This window comes from Dryobates pubescens, chromosome Z, assembly GCF_014839835.1.
Source record: "Dryobates pubescens isolate bDryPub1 chromosome Z, bDryPub1.pri, whole genome shotgun sequence".
Taxonomy (NCBI): Eukaryota; Metazoa; Chordata; class Aves; order Piciformes; family Picidae; genus Dryobates; species Dryobates pubescens.
The window spans coordinates 80,313,708-80,339,966 of NC_071657.1; the positions used below are offsets into that span (position 1 = coordinate 80,313,708).

Genomic DNA, 26,259 nt, shown 5'->3' on the forward strand with positions numbered 1-26,259 from the left:
GAAGGAAGAGCAAACATTTCACACAGCCTCGAATCTTGATGCAGAACTTGGGGAAAAAATATTTAGGTGAAATCTCTAGAATATATTAAACAGCCTTCAAAAATGCAGGTAGCTGTTTTCTGTAAGGCTTACAACTGTTATTTTATATCTTTGGCTGCCAATTTGAAATTATGAATTTTTAAAAGTTTATTTCAAATTTATTGAGTACTAAAACCCAATTTTAAATTTTTTTTTAAAATTAATATCTGGAATAAATTTGCAAAGACAATCAATTGCAGTCAGTCAGTAGCTATTAACTGCACAGTTTTATAACAGGTTATTACAGAATCACAGTACGTTAGAGGTTGGAAGCGACCTCCAGGGATCATCAAGCCCAACCCCCCTGCCAAAGCAAGATCACCTAGGATAGTCTGCACAGAAATGTATCCAGGTGGGTTTTGAAAGTCTCTGTAGCAGGAAACTCTACAACCTCACTGAGCGGCCTGTTCCAGTGCTCTGTCACCCTCACTGTAAAGAAGTTTCCCTGCATGTTGAAGTGAAATCTTCTATGTTCAAGTTTGTACCCATTGTTCCTTCTCTTATTCCTGTGCACCACCGAAAGAAATTGGCCTCCTAGTTTTTATTTTCATAGCTTTACTCTCAAAATTGTGCAACATGAACATAATAGTGTTAAGAAGTAAAAAATAACCATTGCTACTATTGTGTCTTCTTTGTAATGTGTTAACAAATTAAAATATTAATAGAGCCACTGGTTTTATTATCCCATTTGGTTGCTGTGGCATGAAACATTTCATTTGTGTGTTGAATTTACCAAAGAGAAACTAAGACTCATGATTCTACAAATGTCTTTTTGAAGTCACTGAATACCCAAGTATTTAGTGGGCAGTGTGTAAAATAAACCTTCCCAACCACCAGCCAGATTTTAAAGCTCTTTCAAATTTTTTTATTTAATCAAGTTTTCAAACATCTTAAAGAAACATTACTACAATTTTACATCTGAAATAGTACTTCAAATATGTCAAAGTCTGTTTTACACTTTTTCAATGCTAAAATGAGCCACCAGCGTGCACCTGCAGCCCAGAAAGCCAGTAGCATCCTGGGCAGCAACAAGAGGAGTGTAGTCAGCAGGTTGAGAGAGGTGATTCTCTCTCTCTACCCCACCTGGAGTACTGTGTCCAGTTTTGGAGCCCCTATTACAAGAAAAATATGGTTGTGCTGGAACACATCCAAAGAAGAGTCATGAGGATTGTCAGAGGGTTTGAGCACTTCTCTTATGGAGACAGACTGCAGTGCATTTGCTAGTTGATAAATGCCACCATTACATTCTGCATACCTAACTGTGCTGAAAAAAAAAGAAAATTAAAAAATTCCCTTCTTTCAATGTTCTTGGTTTTTTTTTCCATGCAGTTACAGGAGTTACTTTTAGAGCTCATTTTTAACACCAACTTTTTAAAATAGGCACTTTGATACATACCACTTTGAGGTCTGTTTCATGTTCACTTATTCAAACCTGCTACCTTGAACAGCCAAATGACAACACTTTGAATAAAAGAGCAAGTCTTCTGGCAGTAATTAAATCTTAACCTTTTTTTTTTTTTTTTAAAGTCTTTTTTTAGTCTCTGGATAGGTAACAAGAAGCAGCAATAATTAATAATTTAAATTGGTAACAAAGATGTATCTAAACCATTCAGAAATATCTTAGATGATTGATAGATATTCACGTAAAATAATTAGGAAAGAATTTCTTTTTTTAGGAAAGAATTACACAAAGTGTGTGATGAGGCCATCCTGCATTTAGAGCTTCCCTAGCTGTACTTCAAAATTTTTAAGCTGACTTAAAACGCTGACAAAAGCTTCAATTTAAGTACATTAACTATATGTATTTAGTACACAGACCTAACTCATTTTTATTCGTGTGGCTCCTACAGAATACAGAGAAGAAAAGCTTCTCTTGGTACTTGGTTGCAAGTACATGAAGTGATCATCCCAAGTAAATAAAATTCACGTCAGATTGTAACACTGAACACCCAACTTTGACAGTATTAATGAATGCGATGATTAGACTATCACTCAGCATAGATTCTATCGTGAGAATAAGGCTGGAGAAAGTTTCTGGTACCTATTTGTCAAGGTGTCAAGGCATAATGCCAGAAAATACCAACTAGGTTCAGAAAGAGCAGGATGAAAATAGGTACCTGAATACTCTGTATAAAGCTCTGAATGCTCTGTATAAAGCAATTGTTGTAGATTACCTGTACTCCAAAGGAAAAAACAAACAAAACAAAACAACCGAAACAGCTAACTTTTATCCAGAAACTGCTCTACTGCAGATGTACTTTTAAGAGGACACAAAATACTTTTACTAAGAGTTTCTACTGTGCCAGTATTGACTTTCACTGTAAACAGCATAATAAGCCTCCTAACATGGCCATTACTCCTAACAGACACCTGTAAGAACTGAGGTAAAATCCCCCAGTACCAATTGAGGATTTTTGTCAACTTACTAACTTTTTTCCCCTACAGAACACAGCTCCTCAAAAAAAATACTAATTTCAAATTTGTCAGCCTCAGGTATGACAATACTTAAAACCCCAATATTTAGTAATCCTAGGACAATCAGCATGTTATTTGGGCAGCTTACGTGAAAGTTCCTGAAAGCTGTATAATTTTGCTGATAAGAAGCACATCTTCAGAACTAAATTCATAAGGTAATTTTTTAAAACCTGTATTTCACAGAATGGTTGATGGTGAGTGTGACCTTTGGAGGAGATCTGGTCCAACCTCCAGTCAACAAGGGCCAGTTGTTTTGCTTAGGACCATGTCCAGACAGTTTCCAAATTTCTCCAAGGATGGGGACTCTGTGCCCTCTCTGGGTAACCTGTGACACTGCTCCATCATCCTCAATGTGAGCAATAATTAATACTCAGTGTGGTATTTACATACATTTGTCATCTATCCTTCCAGTAAACTACATTGCCTGTGAACTTTGTATAATATGAGTTTGCTTGAAGGCTTTAAACTTCCACGTTTTAAAAAACAATTACATTTCTTCCATCAGCATATGTGTCAAAGCCATAAGACTCTGATCTCTTAAGAAAATTTTAACTCAGTTTCTAGAACACCTTATTCAGATTTATTACATCTTAACCAGCTCTTCATTATTAAAAATACTTATAAATTAAAGATAAAACTGGACTTCCTAGAAGCTGGACATGAGCAGGCAGTGTATGCTTGCAGCCCAGAAGGCAAATCACATCCTGGGCAGCAAAAGATGTAATGCCATCAGATCCAGAGAGGTGATTCTACCACTTTGCTCTGGTGATACCTCACCTGGAGTACTGTGTAGAAGTCTGCAGTTTTCAATATAGAAAGGACATGGATCTGATGGAGAGGGTGCAGAGGAGGGCTATGATCAGGGGGTTGGACCATCTCTGCTACAATGACAGGCTGAGAGAGCTGGGGTTGTTCAGCCTGGAGAACAGGAGGCTCTGCAGAGACCTGACAGCAGCCTTCCACTACCTGAAGGCGGCCTACAGGAAGGATAGGAAGAAACTGTTTACAAGGGCCTGCAGTGACAGGACAAGGGGCAATGGCTTCAAACTACAGAAGGGCAGATTTAGACTGGATATCAGGAAGTTCTTCACTATGAAGGTGGTGGAACACTGGAAGAGGTTGCCCAGGGTGGTGGTTGAGGCCCCTTTCCTGGAGATACTCAAGGTAAGGCTCGACAAGGCCCTGGGCAGCCTAGTCTAGCCTGTCCCTGCGACTGCAGGGAGGTTGGACTAGGTGACTTTTGGAGGTCTTTTCCAGCCTGGACCATTCAATGATTCTACTTTTGGTTTATATCCTGAACGGCTGCTGAACCATACAGGTGAGAGGTTTTTTGTTTAAGTCATGTTTTAAACTAAAAGAGAAGTACCTAAGACAACACCCTTCTTACACTGTTGTACAGCTACATATAAATGTTCTGGATTTTTTAAATTTAGGTGTTTAAACATTTCAGAGTCTATTTAGAAATTTGTGTTCCTTATATAAATGGGGAGGTTTCAAGCATCTGAGGATACAAAACAGTAATTGATGAAACACCTCGAGACCACAGACAAGAATGCAAGAACTTTCTGCCCAACTTCAAAACTAGTAGATGGACTGCTATGTAGGTACCCACATATAGTTCAAGATACATAGCTCTGGAAGAACTTTCTTTTGCTGAAAGTGGTGCACTTCTCAAAGTCTAAGACGACATCAGAATTTTCCAGGAGGCAGGAAAACTCTTTGCTGGAATAGCCTCTTACAGTGCCCTAATAATCCCTCTTCACTGAAAAAGCAAGAGCCAAGGCATTTACTGACTGGAAGAGGATGAAATGTTTCAAGAATATGCAGGAATGCATTATGCACACAAAATTATTTAATTCAGAACTGAAAAGCTGATGCTGTTGTGTATTTCTAAGTTGTTTGGGGGAGGGTTGTGGGGGATTTTTTGGTGGTGGGTTTTGTTTGTTTTTAATTTTTTAAGGTTGACTATGTATTTCTACAGAACACCTGACCTGATAACATGGAATAAAGAGGGCAGGCCCTTGGAAAGTTCAAGAAAATGGCATCAAATGCAGAATTCTGCCTGACTAGTAGTTAGGGTATGAGGGATTTCAAAGTCTGAGTTCCTCTCAGCCTTGAGAGAGAAGCAATCTTGGATTAAGTGAAGCATGGACTTGTGGAGACTAAAAATTGGTATCTACTGCTTGCAATAGCCAATAATATCTGACTGCAGTTGGAGAGGCTGATTGTCTTTCACTTTTAGTGCTAATGCCTAGATGTCAGAACAGGAGACAGTTCTCACATAGTAGCACTGAAACTACTCTAATTCATCAGAGAACTATTTGGAAAATACTGAAAACCTGAAAAACCTTACAAATATTCAGAAGGCAAAGCAAATTACTTGTAATTACTACAACAAAATAAACCTGGTGGTAATTCTCCTTTAACAGATAAGAAAGTCTTACAAATGGCATTAAACAAACTTGTTCCCATTTTTGGGAAGAGGTGAAAAGATAATCCAACCAAAAACCAAAACCGTCAGAGATCTGAGCTAAAACTCGAACTACCACAACCAATTTAGCCCGAGTCATAAAGAAAATGAGTAGTGTACTTAAATGACTTTTAACTTAATTCCTGTCCTAAATTTGAAGCAATAGGATTAAAATTCTGATTAAAGTAAGTGGACAGATGGAGTGGTTTCCTGGCTTTCTATCAAATTCTGATGTTACTGACAAAATTTCTCCTTTGCTAACAGACCACTGCCATGCTGGAAAAAAAAAAAAAGCTAAATTTGTCATTATTTTGAACAGTGCCATATTATACATAAAAATAGAAGAAAGTATGAATTCTTAAGATCTTATTAAAGGTGCTGATTTTAAAAGTATGCAGCAACAGTTGGAGGTAAAGTTTATCATTGTCATTTACAATGGATAAGGGCCCTTGTTATGATAACCAGTGCAATTTTTCCCCCTGGCACCTCCAATTTTCATTCTCAAAATACACTCCATGAAAGCATTCTATAAGAAAAAAAGATGTCAAATATGCACTGCTAAGTGAGAAACACTGATCAAAATACCTTTAAGAAAGAATGTTTTAGCAGACCAGGAGTTACAAGCTTATATTCCTTTTGGTATGTATCACAGAAAAGTGAGCTGTAGAGAAAAATCTAAAATGTAAGAGTGTGTGTTAGATTTGGTCATTTTTCTTTGTAAGAAAATGTTCTTCTGTGATGACTAATAACATTTAAAAACATATTACAAAATTCCACTGCATTTTAATACTACAGTAGTTTGCAACATTAATAAACATATTTACCAATGTGCTTATAGAAGCACTGGTATAGCATGGTTTGAATCCTATTCTCACCCATTTTTGTCATCTCCAAAACTGCTTTTAACTGGAAAGCACCAGAAATACAAACACATGGTGTCCTTTCACATACGGAACTGTTCAGACTTTCACTGTCCTACCTACAAACCCTTTCTAACTGAGACTGAAGAATCAATTGTAAGAGTTGGCGCACTTCACACCTAAAAGACCTCTACCTAGACAGCTCTAAGCAATAAATGTGAAAATGGTCCGGTTCTTTCATTTATCTTGCATATGATGCTAAAAGCAAATGTGTTTTCCAAGTTCTGAGCCCTTAAGTTTTTTATTTGCCTTCAGATATTAATAACCTAATTTTATCCATGGAGCACTATGTTCTACTGTTACAAAGCAGTCTCACATGTAGTATTCATATCAAAGTGCCTGTATTTAGGGAACCTATAAAAGAAACTGGAATTTATATGCAGGCCCCTAATAGGAAGATTAAGCTGTCCAGTCACTAGGAGGAGAGTTGGTCAGATACGCACATGCAGTGCTACTCAAAGAATGCCATCTGAATGCCTCAAATACCCTAAAAAGTGCACATTAGCCTGCAAATATGACAGGACTTTTGTGAAACCTCTGTCTATAAAGCAAGGTGAAGTTACTAAAATACCTCAAATGATACATGAGACTTCACTGGATTATTCCTCTTATGAGGAGAGGCTGAGAGACCTGGGGCTCGAAAGGAAAAGACTGGAGAAGACTGAGAGGAGATCTTATCAATGGTTATCAATATCTAAAGGGTTGCTGTCAAGAGATGGGGCCAAACTCTTTTCAGTGGTGCCCAGTGATAGGACAAAGGGCAATGTGCATGAACTGGAACACAAAGTTCCACCTCAGCATAAGGAAAAGCTTCTTTATTTTGTGGTTGATGAAGAACTGGAACAGGCTGCTAGGAGAGCTAGTGGAGTCTCCTCTGTAGACTTTCAAAACTTGCTTGGACATGTTTCTGTGCACCCTGATCTAGGTGAAGCTGCTTTAGCAAGGTGGTTGAATTAGATGACCCCCAATGGTTCCTCCCAAGCCCTACTATTATTTGTGATTTTCTATCAAGAGACACTCTGTTCTATAGTTAGAAAAAAAAAATACATTTCTAACATTGAGTGAGAAACTATTTTGTTTCAGAAACTTCAGTATCTATTGATAAATATTTAAATTATACTCAATCTATTATAAGCATCACCTATTATAAGTTGATGCAAGGATTCTGTTAGGAGTCCAACACAGATTTGGCTACATCCAAAAAAATAAAAGGTAGAGCCAAAAAAAGATTCATATATATTGCCATACAAATCCAAGAAAAGTACCTGAACTCTCAGCTAGTACCCAGAATTCTTTACCCTATTGGAAAACTTCAATTAATTAAATAAGTATCGTGAAGAAAGGATGCATCCATGATCATACTGCTTTGAAGCAAGGTACTTACAGTTTCCATTCTTCAAGAGAAAAGTAAACTTAGCTTTTTCTAACTTAAGTTAAAGGGATTCTCAGTAGTAAGAAATACGTCTTTGTAGAAAGCCTTTTGTGTTTCAAACAAGAATTTCTCTTGAAAGCTTAGAAAACCTCTCAGTATGTGACACAGGATAGGCAGATGAAAACGCTATCGGACTCAGAAGGTACCGTGGATATGCACTGCCCTCTGCTGTACGGCTTAAATAACGCCACTAACCTAAACAACCACTTTGCTGTTACTTTTTAAACGAGCAATCCGTGCCAAATCAAAAAACTAAAGGATTCCTGCTGCAACATGATTTATACTCTTCACTTCAGATAAACAGTAAGAACCTCTCAAGATAGGGGTTTTTTTTTGAATGTCTGTTTGTACATTGTCAATCAGTTAAGGAAAAATACATAATTTTTTTGTTTGTTCCCTTGTGTGCTTAGGAAAGAAGTTTCTTTTATCCTAATCAAAGCCCTAAGGTTAATTTTCTACTCTTTCATACAAAGTGTGCCAACTAAAGTAACAGAAGCTTCAGCTTTATTTGGAAAGTAACAAGCTTTCCAAGTGGATGTTCCTCTTTTCCCCAAGTAACATTTTTTTGTTTACATGTTTTTCATTCACTTCATTATAAACACCGAATGACACCTCCTAGTGCTTCACAGATACAATATACTTTTCAAGCACCAGAACCCTAATGGAAGCAGTTCAGAAGTAAGCAAATGATGATAAAAAACCCAAACAAAAAAATCTAACAAAAAATATTTATTTCTCCTACTACAAATCTTTGTTAAAATTTTGTGATAATTTTCAACAACTTCTGAATTTCTTTCTACTCTAATGTACCAATTCTAATAGTTGAAGCAGCTTAATTTTCAAATAATTTATTTCCTCAAATAAGAAAAATATTCTATTTATTCAGCATCACTAGGATTATGCACTCTACTTGGATGGATATTAATCCATACAAGTGGCAAAACACCTAAAGGTAGGGAGAATCACAATGTTTACATGCTGTTTTGCACTTCCAAGATACACAGGGTTTACTGCTGACAGATGTACTTGATTGTATGGTAGATAGTAACTTCTACTACTTTCTCTCCCCTAGTTGTCAATGTAGTAAGCAGAAATATGAAGAGTCTATTTCCTTCTTCGCTTTTAGAAAAGGCTTTAAAAAAAAAAAAAACAACAATAAATTGCATGCATATCTATCTATCTAATTATCTCTATATATATAATTTCAAGTGTAGCTTTCAAATCCAGCCAGCTCAGTTGGGGTGACAATAAAACACCTGGATTTTTGGTGTATAGCGGTTTGATTTCATCAAGAAGACAAGGCTCACAGGGAATAGAAAGTGCTGAAGTGAATCCTTCTTTGACAGGTCTCACATGACAATCCCATTTCTGGGACACATCACGAATTTCTTAGAAAAAAACATACAGACCTAGAAAGCTCACAGAACCATTTCATTTAAAAAAAAAGTAAAATTTGAGATAAGAATTTGCATGTACATCTCAGTCAAGATTATACCCAATTCCTTGTGAATACATTTAATACTTGTTTGAACGTCTAGTGGATTTGGACAGCACACAAAGAAAAGCAGAATTATTTGACACCTCTTAGCACACAACTGGTGTCAAATTAATAGATCTTGAATTTGCCTTCTGACAATATATTTAAAAAGATAATAAACAAGAATGTAACATTTTAATTAAAAATCAAATGGTTTGATAAAGAACAGTTATGAGGTTTGGGGTTGGAGTTGTTCTAGAAATATTTTTAATGCATCCTTTTTCTCAGCTTTGGATCAGGAGTCCTGAGAAAAATGCCATAATTATTTTAGCTCAGTTTAAGCTAAGAGTGAAACATTTCTTTGTCCCAGGTAAAGGCACCCAAATTTTACTGTGTACTATGCCCACACTGCTTGCAAAAACAGAAGAGAGCATCATTCAAAATTGTGTTAAAAAACCCCAAACCCACAGCTTACAGGTCCATTTTTCAGTATGAAAAATGCAATGGTAGAACACAAGACTAAAATAAGCCAACTTAGAACCACACAAATCCCTCAGTGTTTATAAACATGTTTGTGCTGAGGTGGAATGGTCTGCCCACAGCAGTGCTGGGCTTAAACACCATCCCCAGTATGTGGACTTGGCACCTGGGGACACTGTTTAGTATTGACCCTTCAGTGCTGAGTTGAGGATTGGATTGGATGATCTTTCAGGTCTCTTTCAACCAGATGTATTCTGCCATTCTGTGAAGTTGGACTTCCATTACATACAGATGTACAAATGGCTCTTGAACAGACATCAAAACTGTGTATCAGATAGACATTATATCACATCTTGCCTACTAATAGGTTTATGGAGCAATTAACCTACTCTCTTTCTTATTCTTCAACTGCTACTCCATAATGCCAATAGTTTAAACCTAAGCTTTGATTCACTGGAATAATACTGGCAGAGAAAAGGAAAGCCTGTTTGGGCTGCTGACCTGTGGAACGATACTGATGCTTTTTTGGAGAGAATTCCAGTGAAAATGAGACACTGCCACACATGTGCCTAAGAGTAAAGCTACTGAGGAACACCAACGTAACCATCAGGCAGATTTAGCTGCCGGAGTTTCTCAAGTAGATGCAAACTGTGTGATCGTGACTTAGACTGGAAATACCCAAGTGAACTGTTCTTCACTCAGTGGGCATAAGATTCATCAGGACATCAAGGTAGAGATGGGCGCATTACAGATCAATTGACATATCCATGGATGCCATCACACAAGTCATACGTATCTGTGACATCTGTGCTGCTAGTCAGGAGAAAATGAGTAAGAAAATGAAGCCCTTGTGGTATGGTGAGTGATAGTCCAAGTACAAGTATGGTGAAGCGTGGCAGATTGATTACATCACTCTGCCTCATTCTCGGACTGGTAAACAGTATGTACTGACGATAGTAGAGGCAAGCACTGGATGGTTGGAAACCTATCCAGTTCCTCATGCTACTGCATGTAACACCATTCTTGGTCTGGAAAGACAAATCATGTGGAAACACAGTACTCCAGAAAGAACTGACCCACACAATGGAACTCATTTTAAGAAAAATCTCCTAAAAGACTGGCTGAAGAGCATGGCATTCCATATTCACTACAATGCACAAGCTTCAGGAAAAATTGAACGCTATACCGGTTTGCTGAAAACCACCCTGAAAGCAATGTGGGGTGGAACTTTAAAAAAACTGGGACAAGCACCTAGCACAAGCAACCTGGTTGCTAAATAGTAGAGGTTCTGGAAATCAAGCTGGACCTGCTCAATCAGATCGTTACCAACTGTAGAAGGCGATAAAGTTCCTGCTGTTCATGAAAAGAATCTATTAAGAAAAACTGTTTGGGTATTTTCTCCTTTAGGCGACGGCAAACCTGTCTAACAGGTGGTATCTGTTGGAGGTCCCAGTCATACATGTTGGGTCATGCAAGAAAATGGTGAAGTTCAGTGTGTTTCACAAAGAAATCTAACTCTAGCTGAAAGAGTTTAAGTTAACAGCATATAATATAAGTTGTTAGGAATTTCTTGAGTTCTCTTTTCAGGTAAATGTGGTGTCCAAAGAAGAATCCAAAAGGCATCTACAGTACATGAGCATGAACCCTGTATCACCTGGGAGATCCTGTTGAGAGACAGACTCTTTCCTGTTTTCTGAACTTCACGTTGATCTACATCTGAGATAGCTGAAATGGAGAATGAACTGAAACCTGAACTTTTTCTGTTCATTATATTGATAAGGGTTTTAGTTAGATGAATAGCTTGATATAGACAATGGAATGAGAGAAAAGGGGTGGAATGCTAGTTGTAAGATGATGTCTTACTCGTAAATAAAGTTTTCTAGGCAATTCGAGACTAAGGACGGACAGGCTTAGGGGCTGGACATAATAATGCCAGATAAGTTAATCTTGTATCATTGGACTGCTGAATATCTTACATTTTGCAGCACCAGCTTGTTTGTTTCTTTTTCTGGGGCTGCTGCTTGGCTTCTTCATTTGCTGCTCTGCCTGTGATCTTGCTGCCTCATTAATTTTATTTGGGCAAGGGTACAGCAGCGTAGAGATAGCTGGCTGGCTACACATGGCCCTCTGGACCCTTTGTGTCCAGAGGAGGGTGAGAGAGCTGTATCTACACCATTCAGTGGGTTATACACAAATAAAATGAAGACAAACACTACCAATTAAGAAATTAAGTATTAGTTGTTACAAAATTATACTGATAAAAAGAATTACCTGTTTTTGTTAGCAAAAGATTATCCAGATGTCTATCTCCAACTCCAAGGATGTAAGTGATTACACAGTAGCCAGCTGTAAGAAGTAAACTGCAAACGTCAATACAAGTACCCTTCCTTCTCAAAACAACGAGTTCCATACAACTAACAATACCATATGGCATTATTTTTTTCACTTGTTCACTAGCAATAAATATACCATAGAGACCAGGGGAAGAGGTGATGCTGGTGAAGAATAATAAAGACTATTAGCAATATGAACAACATTTAAAGCAATAAATTAAAACCCTGAAATTTATTCGGTATTACCTAGATTTAATGTCTTACTATGCAATTATATGCCTAACACTAAAAGTTTAAATTCATTCAATATTAAGATGCTTAAAAGGACAATAAAGTACTGTGAGTAAAATGCAAACATACATACAATTTACAATGAAGACATATTTTAAAGGTAACTGTAAACAAGCATTAGATATTGCGATGAAACCGAATGAACACATCAGCAGTTTCCACAAGCTAAGCAAAAAAGCCAAGCAGTGAGTGACCTGTTTTGTTACTTTCACCCAGTTTGAAGCAGGTCTAAAGAATACACTAGCAGAAAGGGGAAAGGACAAGATACTGTGAAGCAACTGGATTCTTTTTTTTTTTTTAATTTTTTTTTTGGTATGATGAGGTTGCTTTTAAACTATTGGACAGCAAGTGTGGTATTTTAACTTTGCCATCACTTCACCAAACAAGGGCTACACTACTACTCTGGGGGCTGGACTATATGACCTTTGGAGGTCCCTTCAAATCCAAACCATTCTATGGTTCTGTAACATTCATGTAGAACACGAAGTTGAATGTAGCCTCACCCCCCAAGCCCCTGATGTTTTAAAATAAATTAAAATGCTCTATCTTGAAGACAGATGATTTAATGTTTATACATAAACACTTTTCTCTCCCTGAATTAATTATAAAGGTCCCAACTCCCAGTGCAGAGGGAGCAGAGGTAAAACTATTGCTAGAAAGCAAAGTAGTTAAGTTCTAGTCTCTGTCAAGTAAAAGAAAAAAAAGGCCAGTGAGAGCAATTGTATATGAAATCCCAGGTTCAAAACTGTTTTTTTCACAGGGATTCAAACAACAAGTACATGCACACTATCCTGTCTGCAGTCATCTAAGCTGTCCCAAAACCTCCTTTAATGTCTTCTATGTTCTGTATCTTAATGCCTGTGCTTTACAGTTCAGTTACAAAGTTACCAACCATAACACCAGAACTTACCACAACTCTTCACATATGTGTCCATCACTTCTGCACTTATTCCATGAGGGCCAGTTTCACTAGGTGCATGTTTTCTAAAAAAGTTCTGGAAGGAAAGTTCATTAACCTGTTTAGTTTCTCCATATGACCTGATATAAGGTCATCAGAACTGGTAGGGGGAAAAAAAAAAGATTGTAATAATGTCCATTTTAGGTCTTGATTTAAATCTACTGAACTAACAACCACTTAAAAAAAAACCTAGGAAAATTTTATTTAATTGTGTATGACTTTACATATTTCTTAATCATTATGTTCTTACACTTGAAAGAAACAGATCTGAACTCAAACTGAGAAGCAGTTTTCTTTATTAACATCTTCAGAAAGATAACAATGCATTCAAAAGTTACAAATTACTAACTTTGAGTATAAATGCTTCTTCAGGAAACTATTTACACACAAAACAGATTACTAGTAACTACATTTTGTATATAGACACAAGGTTTATCACCATTGTATGTTTCCACCTTCCTCAATACTACCTGCAGCTCAAAAGGAAAGCTAAGTCATCAAATGGACTTATCACATATCACAGGATATGTGAGGTACTCATGTGGTGATTTAAGATTGGTTTGTTTGGTTTTTTTTTTTAATCTTCTGTAAATAATGTTACGTTTTAAGTTGTAATTTGTCTTCTAATAATAAACACAACAATCAGTTGAGATAGTAAGACTTCTGGTATAAGATCTGACATTTATACTGTTTGATCCAAAAACAAGATTAAAAATCCCCCATCATATACCTGTATACTTTCCTCAGTAGCAAGAACTTCTGCAACTGGTACTGACTGTATAAACTGCATGAAGCCTGCGAAACAGAACAGCCAAAGGATCTGTTAATAGCAGTGATAAAAGCCATTTGTTTGAGATCACAGCAAGCTGGCAGCAGAGACTACACTGACAGGGACTGACCTGTTAGACAGCTGTGTAAGGGAAAAGACCTGGGGGTCCTAGTGGACAGAAGGATGATAAGCCAGTAATATGCCCGTGTCACTAAAAAGGCCAATGGCATCCTGGGTGTGGTTAGTATGTCGAGAGGCCCTCCTCCCCATCTACTCTACCCTGACAAGTCTGCATCTGGAATACTGTGTCCAGTTCTGTCACAGTTCAAAAACGACAGTGAACTGCTTGAGAGAGTCCAGTGCAGAGCCTCAAAGATGATTAAGGGAGTGGAACATAACCCTTATGAGAAAATGTGGAGGAAGCTGTGGGTCTCTCTAGCTTCGAGAAGAGAAGACAGAGGTGACCTCATTCATAAGTATGTGAAGGGCAAGTGTCAAGAGGACAGAGCCAGACTTTTCTCTGAGGTCTTTTCCAATATCGTTCATTCTATGATTCTCAGTGATGTCCAATGACAAGATAAAGAGCAATGGGTCCAACCTGGAGCTCAGGACATTTATGTAAACATAACAAAAAAAAACCACAAAATTTTTCTGCTATGAGGGTGACAAAACTCTGGAACTGTCTGGCTGTCCATAGAGGTTGTGGAGTCTCCTTCTCTGGAGACATTCAAAACCAGTGGGGACACATTCCTGTGTAAACTATGCAACATTGTGGTTATTCGGGTTATTCGTAACCCTGACTTGTGTTGCAATAAGGTTTTCTTAAGACATCTGAGCTCCTTTTTAGAATGCCTTACTAAGCTAAACATCCTTCCTTAAAGCAGAATTTTGCAACACAGTCTACAAACAAAGGGAGAATATTCCCTCCAATACTGTATTTTTACAAAATGAAAGTATTCATACCGTGTTTTGTACTAGTTGCTAGCACTTTATAGGGCGTTAGCTTCAAATCCAAATTTTCTTTCCTTAACAGCTGGAAGAAAAAAAAAAAACATACAAAAGCAAAAATGTATTGAACAGACAGAAGCAGCTTCTGTTTCTAAGAGACAAGTATTGTACACTGATCTCCACTACCCTTCACTGAAAACAGTAATGAGTGAAAGCCTGTTTGATTATTTATTTATAATTCATACAAGTTCATTGCACGTCTATAAAATTAAAAAAAAACACACCTAAGATCAGAGAACCTTGAAATGTATTACAAACATAAGCTCCATGAACAGGTTTTAACAGTCTTGCTATGAACAAGCATAATCGAGAATAAATAGAGACAAGAATGTGGATTGGCAACTATCACCTTATCCATGAGAGAAATAATCTGAAGAATAAGTTGATCTTGACGTAAATCATCACCATGCTTAAAAATTACAGGGTACTTCCCTCCATCTTCTGTCTTGAAGAATAACTGCGCAGGCATTAAGGCACTCTGGAAAAGGAAACGTATTCTACTAAGATGGTTCACATCAATGCTCATATTAACACATTGCTACAGTGGAGTTCCAAAACATAAATCTATGTTTACTGATGTAGATCAGAAGTGAATTAAGGAAGTACCAGGTCATAGGATTCAAGCATCACAGTTACAATAAGGTTTAGAGCTCTCTGATTTGAATGCCAACAGTGTGGCAGTGAGCATCAGAGGTCTTTTCCTGTTCCTTTACTTTGGTAGGAAAGAAGCAATTCTAAAGTTTCTAAAAGCAATTACTCACTGTCTGGGACTAAATAGTTATAACATATCACTTCCAGATACCAGAAGTGCAATTGAGGCATGCTTTTGCTTTTTTTTTGCTTTTTTTTTTTTTTTTTTTTTTTTTTGGGAGGGGGGTTGGGTTTTGTTTGTTTAAATGAGGAGCGTGAAGGAGACTTTTCCTGTCTCCAAGCACACCTTTCCAAGCACCAGAAGAAGACAGGAGTAATAAGCTTTTTTTCCAATGCATGTAATTCCAGTAAACATAGAACCACTATGCAGAAGGTCATAACAAAACTAATTTAAACTGACCAAAGAGAAAGATAATTATAGGATAAACATCAAAGAAATGTTAGGAGCAAGACATCTTAAACAATTGCTTCCTTAATTTATTTAGTAAAAGCAAAAATACCTTTTTACATTATTGAGAAAAAGAATTTAATTGGTCGCCATTTTTTCATCATAAAATTAATTGAAGGGGCTCAATCACCTAGATGAATCATTTCATCTTACACCTGACCAAGTCACTTCCCTCAAAACCAACCAACCAAAAAAGTCAAGGATATATTGTTTCATATTTGTGCAGCTATATTATATTTTTTTATGTCATAGATGTTTCATAAGTGTTAAGGTTGATAAATAACAGAAAAATTATTCTTTAAATGGCAACTTTTGTATGACTATGTGATGTGTAAGAGCACCAAAAACTGGTCATTATTCTCTCTTTGGGTTTGTTTCTTATTTCATAATACAGAATGGGAGATTCAACTCCAACCCAACTGATTCTGAAACAAGTTATATCTCATAGTTTTTGGTCTTGAATTTCCTACATTGCTACAGACAAACATGTAGAAGACTGTTCTCAAATTATGCTATTACTTGGCAGGAAATATTTAGTTGCTATTCCAGCAGTCTTTTAGTCAACCTTCTTCCCTCAACCCTAAAATCATATTCTTGCTGAAAGTTGACCTACATTTGCAAAACTTTATAAAATGGGTGTCTTACAATACCTTTTGATTTTACATCCTAACTTAAAAAGAAAACAGATCTTAATTTTCTTTGCGATTTTTAACTGCTGTAAGAATAAATTACCGTTAGATTTTGGCTTGACTATGTCAGGCACTTTACATCTTTCAAGTGATGCTTCTAAGCTTAGTGCTCATAAGATTCATTTGTAATTCACCTGTTCAGAACATCTGACTTACCTTGAAGAGTGTAGCTTTTTCAGGGATTATACCTTTAATTTTCACCTGAGGTTCCAAAGGAAGTGGGATAAGTTCCATATCTGCTAAATTCATCTTTTCATTATCTGCTAACAGTGCCTGAAGCCTCTCGTTCTAAACAATTAGAAGAATAAAAACTTGTTTTTTTAAAACAATCAAAAAACACATACTAGGTATATATGAACAATTAAAAAAAAAATTAACAAAGATAGTATTAATCAAGTACTCAGTTTATTCAGTTCTTTACTCTTTCAAACAATCATGGCTTCACTATTACAATACTATGAAATAAAAATTCTCTATTTGCCATAATCTGAATAAGGAAGCTGATATTCCCTCTAGTTTGAGCATAACCAAACAATTTTTAATTGCCAGTTATAATACAATTCAAAATTTTTTTATTTCTAAATTGCCTGCACAAGTAGCAGTGTTACAGGTTACATATATCTAATTTCAGGGGCTGCTCTACATTCCCTCATCTGCAGTTCCCAGAAACACAATACCAGTTAATTTTTCAGTACTTTATACTGGGTGTCCTACACAATAAAGGTCAAATGTGTAAATATCTAAATTAATCTAATTAATTAAAAAATTAAAGTTTTAAGTTTCTTAATTTTACAGGAATATCCTGGCAACTATAAAAGAATGTATGACAGAACACTACCAATTGTGCACAACTGGTATGCACAAGCTGGAAATACATTCTTATTAACTGAAAAGCTCTCCTCTTTCAGTCATTTTACCTTTGTTACTGATAATAGAACATTCACAAAATTTTGTAAAAATGGTGCAACGCTGAAATGTTTCATTCTCCTGCACAAATATACTCCATACAATTAAAGATGGTGACAAAAATCATTACACTGAAAAATTCCTGTTTAAAAACACTGATGTGTGTCAGAGAAAAATACACCAATAGAAATCCTTTTGCCATTACTGCCTTCCCCCCCATACACATCTCTAAAATTCCCTTAAAATATTTTAACCAAGAAGAACAAAGCTTATTAAAATGCATTTATGATGGCAATCATTTTCCTCAAGACACCATAGAAGGCAACATTGTGCTAAACATCTATCTTAAAAAAAAAAATAACATGTTTTGCTACTCTTAGAATAAATGTAATCTTACTGCTAGTCGGATTTCATTATCTATTCTCGCATAATTCTTAGAATTCTGATACCTTCCCAGTATCCCCTACAACTTGCTCACTGTTACACCATCAACTAATTTCCTATCTTCCTTTTGCCAAAATATCCCTAAATTTTTCTCAATGGCCTCATGCTTATTGTCTACAAACTTTTAGAACACTTCAGAACTTCAACATACCTAAACCTCTCCTAAATTTGTTAAAACAAAACTACAAGACAGATGAGCATGTGTTACAAGTCTCAATACTAAGAACTCTCAGTGAAAAGCTAACATTCCTATTTGTCAAGTTCTAGGCAGAAAAGTTTTCTAATCCTTTAGTTACCTTTTTCTTACGATTTCCACTTTCACGCTGCACTGCTTTCATTACATGAACCAGTCGATCTACAAATGTCTGCTGGGCTGCCAACAATGAACGCATAACTCTGACAGACTTATCACCCTAAGCAAATCAAAAGCAACAAAATTAGCCTTTGCTCAGTTATTATTTTATCTAGAAATTATTCCTTTATCCTTAGACCTTTAGGCATTTAAGATGCAATTGAATAATGATCAATTTCCTGTCAATTCAAAAAGTATCTTCTGTAAAATATAATCAGAATCACTTGTAACTGGCAATCAATTATCCATCCCACCAGTGCACTTCAGTTTGCATCAACAATTTCTGCCATGCATGACAAACAGATTCACAAAATCAAAATAAATTAGTAAGGATAAGCACATGGAATACTCTTACGAAGCATACAAGTAGATTTGAGTAACATCCTTAAAATAAGAATTAAAATGAAGCGTGAGATACATCAAAAGTCAGGAAAGACTGCAATAATAGCCTGCAATTCTCAAAAGGTTTTTCTTTGGTTTATTTCTCCTTTATTTCCCTGCTGTTCCAGCACCCTCTGCTGCTGATACGTAGAGTGACACTGACTTCAAAAGACTTGTCTAAACATTCATTGCAAGGACAAGCGCTTCCATTAAAGGTATAGTTTAAAAAATAGACTGATTATACAAGGCAGAGGATTTCAGGCCCAGCATGTTACAAAGAGGAACAAGAAATAAAGCAGAGCAAAGAGTTCTTGGTAGTTAATTTCTTTTCCAGTCGTTTCTTTGATATAAAACAAATTCAAAATTCAAGCAGAAGTAGAACCTTTCTTAAAATTTCCATGCATATGACTTAAAAATACCTGTTGTCCTCCTAGACACTTGTGCCTTTTTAAAGGATGACTATCTCAAATCACTATGGATTTCTATCACAGAGGTATTACCTTCAGCAAAGCCTGACTAAATCTTCTCATCACATTTAAGTACATTTCATGAGTCTTTGGATCTCTCTGCTGAGTGTCCTGATCTTCACACTCCACTATTACATACCTGCAGCATAAAAACAACCAAAGTTATGCTGTAGTCCACAGCTATACAATTTAATTAATACTGTAGCACTGTACTACAGGCCTGAAAGTAAAGCCTATCTTGAGTAAGATCTCTACCTCAACCAAGAGGTGGACTTTTCAAAACTGCAGTCACAAATTCCCACTTGCATTAGGAAAACCTATCGAAGTTTGAGGTCTTTCACTTACAGTAACATCACTCAAACAGGACAAATAAAAAAGCAAATCATATAAACACTACAATCAAGCAGTACACATGGAAGGGGTAGGCATTCCACTGTGCTACTATCCTATAAATAATGTAGTGGCTGCAAACTTGATAATGAAGTATACCTGCAAAACCAAGAATAACCTCTCCCTGCCTGTTTCCTGTTTTACTATAGTGGTCCTGAAGCATCTCTGCAAGGTCTACATTGCAGAATTGAGTTTTCATTGCTAAAATTATTATTCATGTACAGTATCTGAACAGTACAATTTGGGACAGTAACACTGAAAATTTATTTTGGTATGTTAAGAAGTTGTTTGCAATGTTTTGGGTCTTATTTCTGGTTGCAGCACTGCAAGCATAAAGCAGTTACGCACAGAAGGTCTTCTTGCTGTTGATCAACATACCTCTTGATACCTAGTAAAAACATAGTCTCACTATGAACAAAAGGAAGAAACTAGCAAATCAGTGAATTTTCAAACACTGCTTTTGGGTTGAAAACATTCAAACACTCTTGGACTTCATGTTGACAGCCTACCCATTCCTTATGTAAGTTGCAGAAGTTCTGTATAAGTAATGATTATAGGGCAATATTAGACATATGTTATTTGCAGCTAATTGTATTTTATTGGTTTTATTTATAAATGAAGTATAGAGAATCACAGCATGGCTTGGATTGGAAGGGACCTTAAAGATCATCTAGCTCTAACCCCCCTGCCATGAGCAAGGACAGCCTCCACTAGAGCAGGTTGCTAAATGCTACATCCAGCTGGGCTTTGAACACTTCCAGGGAGTGAACATCCACAGCTTCTCTCCAGTGCCTCACCAACCTCACAGTAAATAATTTCTTCCTAGTATCTAACATAAATCTATCACATTTCAGTTTGAAACTGTTATCCCTCATCCTATCATTACAGTGCCTGATAGAAAGCCTCTACTCATCTTCACCATAGGCTCCCATTAAGTACTGGAAGGCTGCTATAAGGTCGTCTGAGTGTCTGTCAAGCTGAACAACCCCAACTCTCATTTCCTTTCCTCACAGGGGAGGTGAAGCATGCATATCAGTTTAGTCTGTATTTCTGATTCTGTGCATAAAAACTTCAGAGAAAAAAAACAAAACATCTCCCTTTGCTAAAAAGCCCCAGACAGTTTCTCACACATATCTTCAAACACAAAGGAAAACTAATGCTTTATGCTTGGATAAGTGTCTCATAAATCCAAAGAACAGACAGAAAAAAACCAGTAGCATTAATTTCTGTAGTGACTGATTTCAATTAAGATGCAGATACAGTATAAATAAATAGTTTCTAACATACCAGTACAAGTAGTTTGCCAACGTGGAATTTTTGCATGCTCGTGATATCAAGAAAGTACAAAGATCTTGCTGGAAGGGATATAATAAAAGCAGAATTTATAAATAAGTCTAATCACTTGAGAGAAAGATGAAGTTAAAGGAAGATTCCAAATAACTGTAGGCAGTCTTGACTGATACATTCCATCCCAAAATACAAATTCAAACTAATACTTAAATTTATTACTCCAAATCCAGCAACAGTAGCACAAGTAAAGAAAAATCTGGAGTGTTTATATATATATATATGTATATATACACACACACACCAGCATCTCAACAAGTACAAGCAGTTCTCCAATACCCAATTTTTAAAGTTTGCATTTACAATATATTAGACTTTAGTTCTAGGCAATTATTCCTTGCTGTACGAGTCAACCCTGAAAAGGATATTCCATCCTATTTTGCATCCAGAACACCTGAAACTCTTCCAGATGTTGCATGCTTTAACACAAAGAAGAAAAATCTGTAGAGGATACACAGCATTTGGCATCTTTTTCAAGGTTTAATATCCCAACTAAGAACAAATCTGTGTATCATCACTGATATACTGAAACTGAGAATTATTTTCTGTGCAGTACTGAGACTCAAAAAGAAAGATTTTTAACAAGTGGATAGATATTTAGTTCACACATAATTAAAGACACGTGACACTAAAATCAGATTCCCTAAACAAAGTCTTTAAATTCCATCTCTCCCTCCCTCCAGTCCCATTCTTATTACTCTACTACTTGTGCTATAAATTAAGCACAATCCTTAGCAGATGCAAATCAAAACAGTGTCTCTCTCAGGTTAAAAACCCCACAAATACAACACCTATACCAAAGAATATGACTACAGAAAGAACAGATTTCAGAGATTAAAACATTTCTGTGACTGTTTTACATTAAAAAAATGGTTTTCAAACACATCCAATTGTATCTAATCAGCCTGCCCAACCTTTGCAGTAATTATGAAAAATTCCATGCCCAGTGTGACTATATACATAAGCAGATAGCCTATAAAAAAAAAATCAGTTAAGCTGCTGCTATTTCGTTAGCATTTAGCGTACATTTATATGTATTCTTACAGGAAGATACAGCAGAAAGATTCAAACATTCAACAACAAAACCTAAAAAGAGTACTAAGTCACTAAAAATATAAGAACAAAAATATAAGGAATACAAGTGAAAGCTTTTTACTTACATCAAGGTTTTCATTCTCTGCAAACTCCTTTGTCTTAGAACTAAGAGGTGGTGAGGAAACAGGTGGATTAGGACTCATGATCTGGGAACTACACAAAGAAAAGCATGCAAATTGGCATGATTCAAAGTTTTTGCTTGGGGGAGGCAGTTGGCATGCATGGGAATAGCAATGCATTTCTTCTGCAGCATTACAAATTCAGAAAATTAGAACAGCAGTATTTGAAGATCACAGAATCAACCAGGTTGGAAGAGACTCCCAAGATCATCAAGTCCCACCCATCACACAACCCTAACTAATCAACTAGACCATGGCAATAAGTGTCTCATCCAGTCTTTTCTTAAACACCTCCAGGGACACTGACCCCATATCCTCTCTGGGCAGCCCATTCCAATGGACAATCACTCTTTCTGTGAGGAATTTCTTCCTAACATCCAGCCTAAACCTCCCCTGGCACAGCTTGGAGACTGTGTCCTCTTGTTCTGTCACAGGTTGTCTGGGAGAAGAGACCAACACCCACCTGGCTACAAACACCCTACAGGTAGTTGTAGATGGCAAGAAGGTCTCCCCTGAGCCTCTTCTTCTCCAGGCTAAGCAATCCCAGCTCCCTCAACCTCTCCTCACAGGACTTGTGCTCAAGGCCTCTCACCAGCCTTGTTGCCCTTCTCTGGACACACTACAGCATCTCAATGTCCTTCTTAAAGCGAGGGGCCCAGAACTGGACACAGTACTCAAGGTGTGGCCTAATCAGCACTGAATACAGGGGCAGAATGACTTCCCTGCTCCTGCAGGCCACACTATTCCTAATACAGGCCAAGATGCCATTGGCCACCTTGCTCACCCTAGGCACACAGCTGGCTGTTAACCAGTACCCTCAGGTCACTTTCTGCCTGGTTGCTCTCCAACCATTCTGTCCCCAGCCTGTAGCACTGCATGGGGTTGTTGTGGCCAATGTGTCGAACCCAGCACTTAGACATGTTAGATCTCATTCTATTAGACTCTGACAGTGGTATCAATGAGGGGATCAAGTGCACCCTCAGTAAGTCTGCAGATAACACCAAATGGGGTGTTATCTGCAAATGGGGTGGGAGTGTTGATCTACTCGAAAATATGAAGGCTCTGCAGAGGTATCTGCACACACGGCCTTGATGGGCTGAGGCCAGTTGTAGGAGTTTCAGCAATGCCAAGTGATGGGTCCTGCACTTGGGTCACAACTTCATACATGCTACAGGCTTGGGGCAGAGTGGCTGGAAAGCTGCCCAGCAAAGTATTTAGGGGTGCTGTTTCATAGTCAGCTGAACATGAGCTAGCAGTGTGCCAAGAAGGCAAACAGCATCTTGGCCTATATCAGCAATAGCACAGCCAGATGAAGTAGGGAAGCGATTGTGCTCCTGCACTCAACACTGCTGAGGTCACACCTGGAGTACTGTTTTCAGTTTTGGTCCCCTCACTACAAGAAAGGCTCTGAGTTGCTGAGATGTGTCCAAAGAAGGCCAGCTATGCTGGTAAAGGGTCTGGAAAAGAGTCTTCTAATGAGTGGCTAAGGGAATTGGGATTGTTTAATCTGAAGAAAAGAAGACTGAGGGGAAACCTCACTGCCCTGTACAACTGCCTGAAAGGAGGTTTTAGTGAGGTAGGGGTCAGTTTCTTCTCCCTAGAATCAAGTGACAGAAATAGAAGAAATGGCCTCAAATTGTGCCAGGGGAGGTTCAGATTGTGTTTTAGGAAAACGCTCTTCACGGAAAGAGTGGTCAGTTATTGGAACAGGCTGCCCAGGGAGGTGGAGGTGTCACCAACCTTGGAGATGCCCAAAACCATGTAGACATGGCATTTTAGGACACAGCTTAATGGCTGTGGTGGTGTCCAGCTGACTGTTGGACTCAATCTCAGAGGTCTTTCCCAACCAAAAGAATTCTAAGGTCAACAACCACAGCTACAAGATTGTTCACTCTGTAAACCACCTGTAGTTAGAAAATCTATGATATGAATCTATTTTTTCTTCCACATTTATGCTTCAATCTATAAAACAGGATGCTGAATCTGCTATAGTCCCTAAAAAGGAGAAAGAATTTGAAGAATTACATGTTTCTGCTTTTCTAGTAGAAATGTTAAGGTTTCTTACCTGTCTATTTCTGCACTATTAGTTCCAGATGTTGTCATACTTTCTGCCATTGAACCCTGACTGTCCCGCTTGCTAGGTTCCAATCCGTTCTTGATGTCATCAAAGTTTTCATATTTCAATGCCTGGACTAACTGTAGCAGGTACATCAGTAAATCCTCATGAAACAAAAACAATAAATAATTCAACTGATCAGTCAAAGCTGACTAGGACTCTACATTTTCAAAATTCTAGTTTATAGAAAAACTTAAGTCAGATTGATTACAGTGACCTATAAAGATATGGAAATTGGGAATCCAGATTCTCTCCTATGTACTTTTTTTAATCCCACATTTGACTTATTTTCAATTGAACAGAATATTAATCACTTGCTGTTTACAATTAATTTCTTTCCTCTAATGTTCACCTTGCTGTTTAGTTTCCTTCAAATATTCCATAAAAGATACATTTTTTAAGTCAAATAAGTAGGCTTTTAAAAGTTTGATGTATTTATGTTCCTTATTTTATACTCCATTGATTGCCAAGGATTCAAGAATTACCATAATACATTCCAAGTATTGCTTTCAGTGAAAATATATAGATAAACTTCAACAAATTAGCATCTCTTAAGTGGGCTCTACCCACAAATGACAGCTCATCAGATTCTAACCAGTATATAACTAAAATCCTCTTATTTCCCCATATGCTTTCCTGTTCACATTCTTCAGCAAGAATATGAAAATGTACCTCTTCAGTTTACTGTGTGGATTCCTTAGAAATCTTTTAGTAGGCTATTTAATTTCAGAGCACTCCTGTTAACATACAAAATCCATCAACTGGTTTCTGTCATTTCACCTTTTTTTGGCAAAATCAGCTACCCCACTAGCTGCTCACACTAAGACAATTATCAATGAATGCTACCTAATAAATATTATGCTCCATAAAGAGTTTATAGTAAACAGCATCACACTGAATTTCATTGTATTTTTTATTTTTCTATCACTATTACTCAGTGAAATGCCTTTCAAAGTTGCATTTCAAGTACTCAATGAGATGAAAAATACTCAGACCAGCTGACTTGCACATGCACCTACAGACAAATGAATACCTCATCATCAGCCTGCTGAAGCCTGGCAACAGCATAGCGCCGAACTGTTGGGTTGGTGAACTGAGAGGACAAAAGTTCCAGAGAATCTTCCACATCCATGGGCTTCCACTTGCCCAGGAGCTCCAGTGCTTGCTTTGCCTCTTGTGGTAGGTCCCAGTTGACACATTTTAAGAATTTTGTCAAGGCCTAAATAGAAAGAGATTGGACAATTCATCAATGAAAAGCTAAGATAAATTTTTGAAAGAATGGATTTTTCACACCAGGTTAGTACTAAATTCAGACTGTATTTACATAAGCACAGACCTAGTGCACCTTATTGATGTGACAATACAATATTGAAGTGTTCTAGTATGTCCCAAAAATCTGAAGCTCAGTTGACTTCGAAGCAAAATGCAAAGTCAATGGTTACTGATGTACCACAATTACCACTACACGAAAACATGCTTGCTCCTGGGGTATTCTTCAGTTATTTAATTTCCTTTGGCTTCTAGTGTGATACTACTTATTCTGACAATGCTAACTCTCATCTAAAAATCTCCTCTTTAATAGTTTTTCTTTGCTAAAGACAAAATTGTCAACAGGGGTATTTTAAGCAGACAATGTTTGCAGACTGATGCAGTAATAGCCAGTTCACATGATCTAAGGGTGGGAAATTACGGTTGTTAATTTAAAAAAAACGTAAAATTGTAGAAAAGGTTAATCTTCACTAGCTTCTAAGACACTGAAGCTCTATCTCTTTAACAAAAGGACATAGAAGAACGACTGCCAGATTAGGCACGTCTTGCATCACTAAATCCTCCAAAATCATTTGACTTACCTTTTCCTGGTTAGTAAGGTAATATCTAAATTTCCAAACTAAATCCTGTTCCTCGTAGGTTAGCTGCTTTGTCGGTGGATAACTCACAATGATCTATAAGATACATAGTCAGAAAGTGAGTTTGAAGGCATCAACAGGCATTATCAGCAAATTAACAAACTAGCAGACTATAACTGTGACAAAGCACAATACCAACGACAAAAATAGGTAGGAAAAAAAAAGCTTTTCAGGACAAAGGCCTCATGCTCTCATGGTGATGCTCCTCAAATATGTGGCTGATTGAACTGGCAGTGTAGGCAAATGCACAGTTACT

General features: G+C 37.1%; 1 protein-coding gene across 4 annotated transcripts in view; it reads right to left on the bottom strand.

Moving 5' to 3' along the window:
• PIK3C3 (phosphatidylinositol 3-kinase catalytic subunit type 3) overlaps window positions 1-26,259 on the bottom strand; it is a 90,679-nt gene that overhangs the window by 29,928 nt on the left and 34,492 nt on the right. For 3 of the 4 annotated variants that reach the window (XM_054178107.1, XM_054178106.1, XM_054178104.1), the window contains 13 exons: window positions 25,947-26,039; window positions 25,130-25,315; window positions 24,046-24,200; window positions 21,927-22,014; window positions 20,707-20,774; window positions 19,063-19,168; window positions 18,126-18,242; window positions 16,636-16,767; window positions 15,041-15,169; window positions 14,647-14,716; window positions 13,645-13,709; window positions 12,867-12,951; window positions 11,604-11,678 (listed from right to left, as the gene is read on the bottom strand). In XM_054178107.1, the coding sequence (XP_054034082.1) occupies window positions 11,604-11,678; window positions 12,867-12,951; window positions 13,645-13,709; window positions 14,647-14,716; window positions 15,041-15,169; window positions 16,636-16,767; window positions 18,126-18,242; window positions 19,063-19,168; window positions 20,707-20,774; window positions 21,927-22,014; window positions 24,046-24,200; window positions 25,130-25,315; window positions 25,947-26,039 (1,369 nt within the window). The remainder of the gene's footprint in view (window positions 1-11,603; window positions 11,679-12,866; window positions 12,952-13,644; window positions 13,710-14,646; window positions 14,717-15,040; window positions 15,170-16,635; window positions 16,768-18,125; window positions 18,243-19,062; window positions 19,169-20,706; window positions 20,775-21,926; window positions 22,015-24,045; window positions 24,201-25,129; window positions 25,316-25,946; window positions 26,040-26,259) is intronic. The other variant, XM_054178105.1, reaches the window with a different exon arrangement.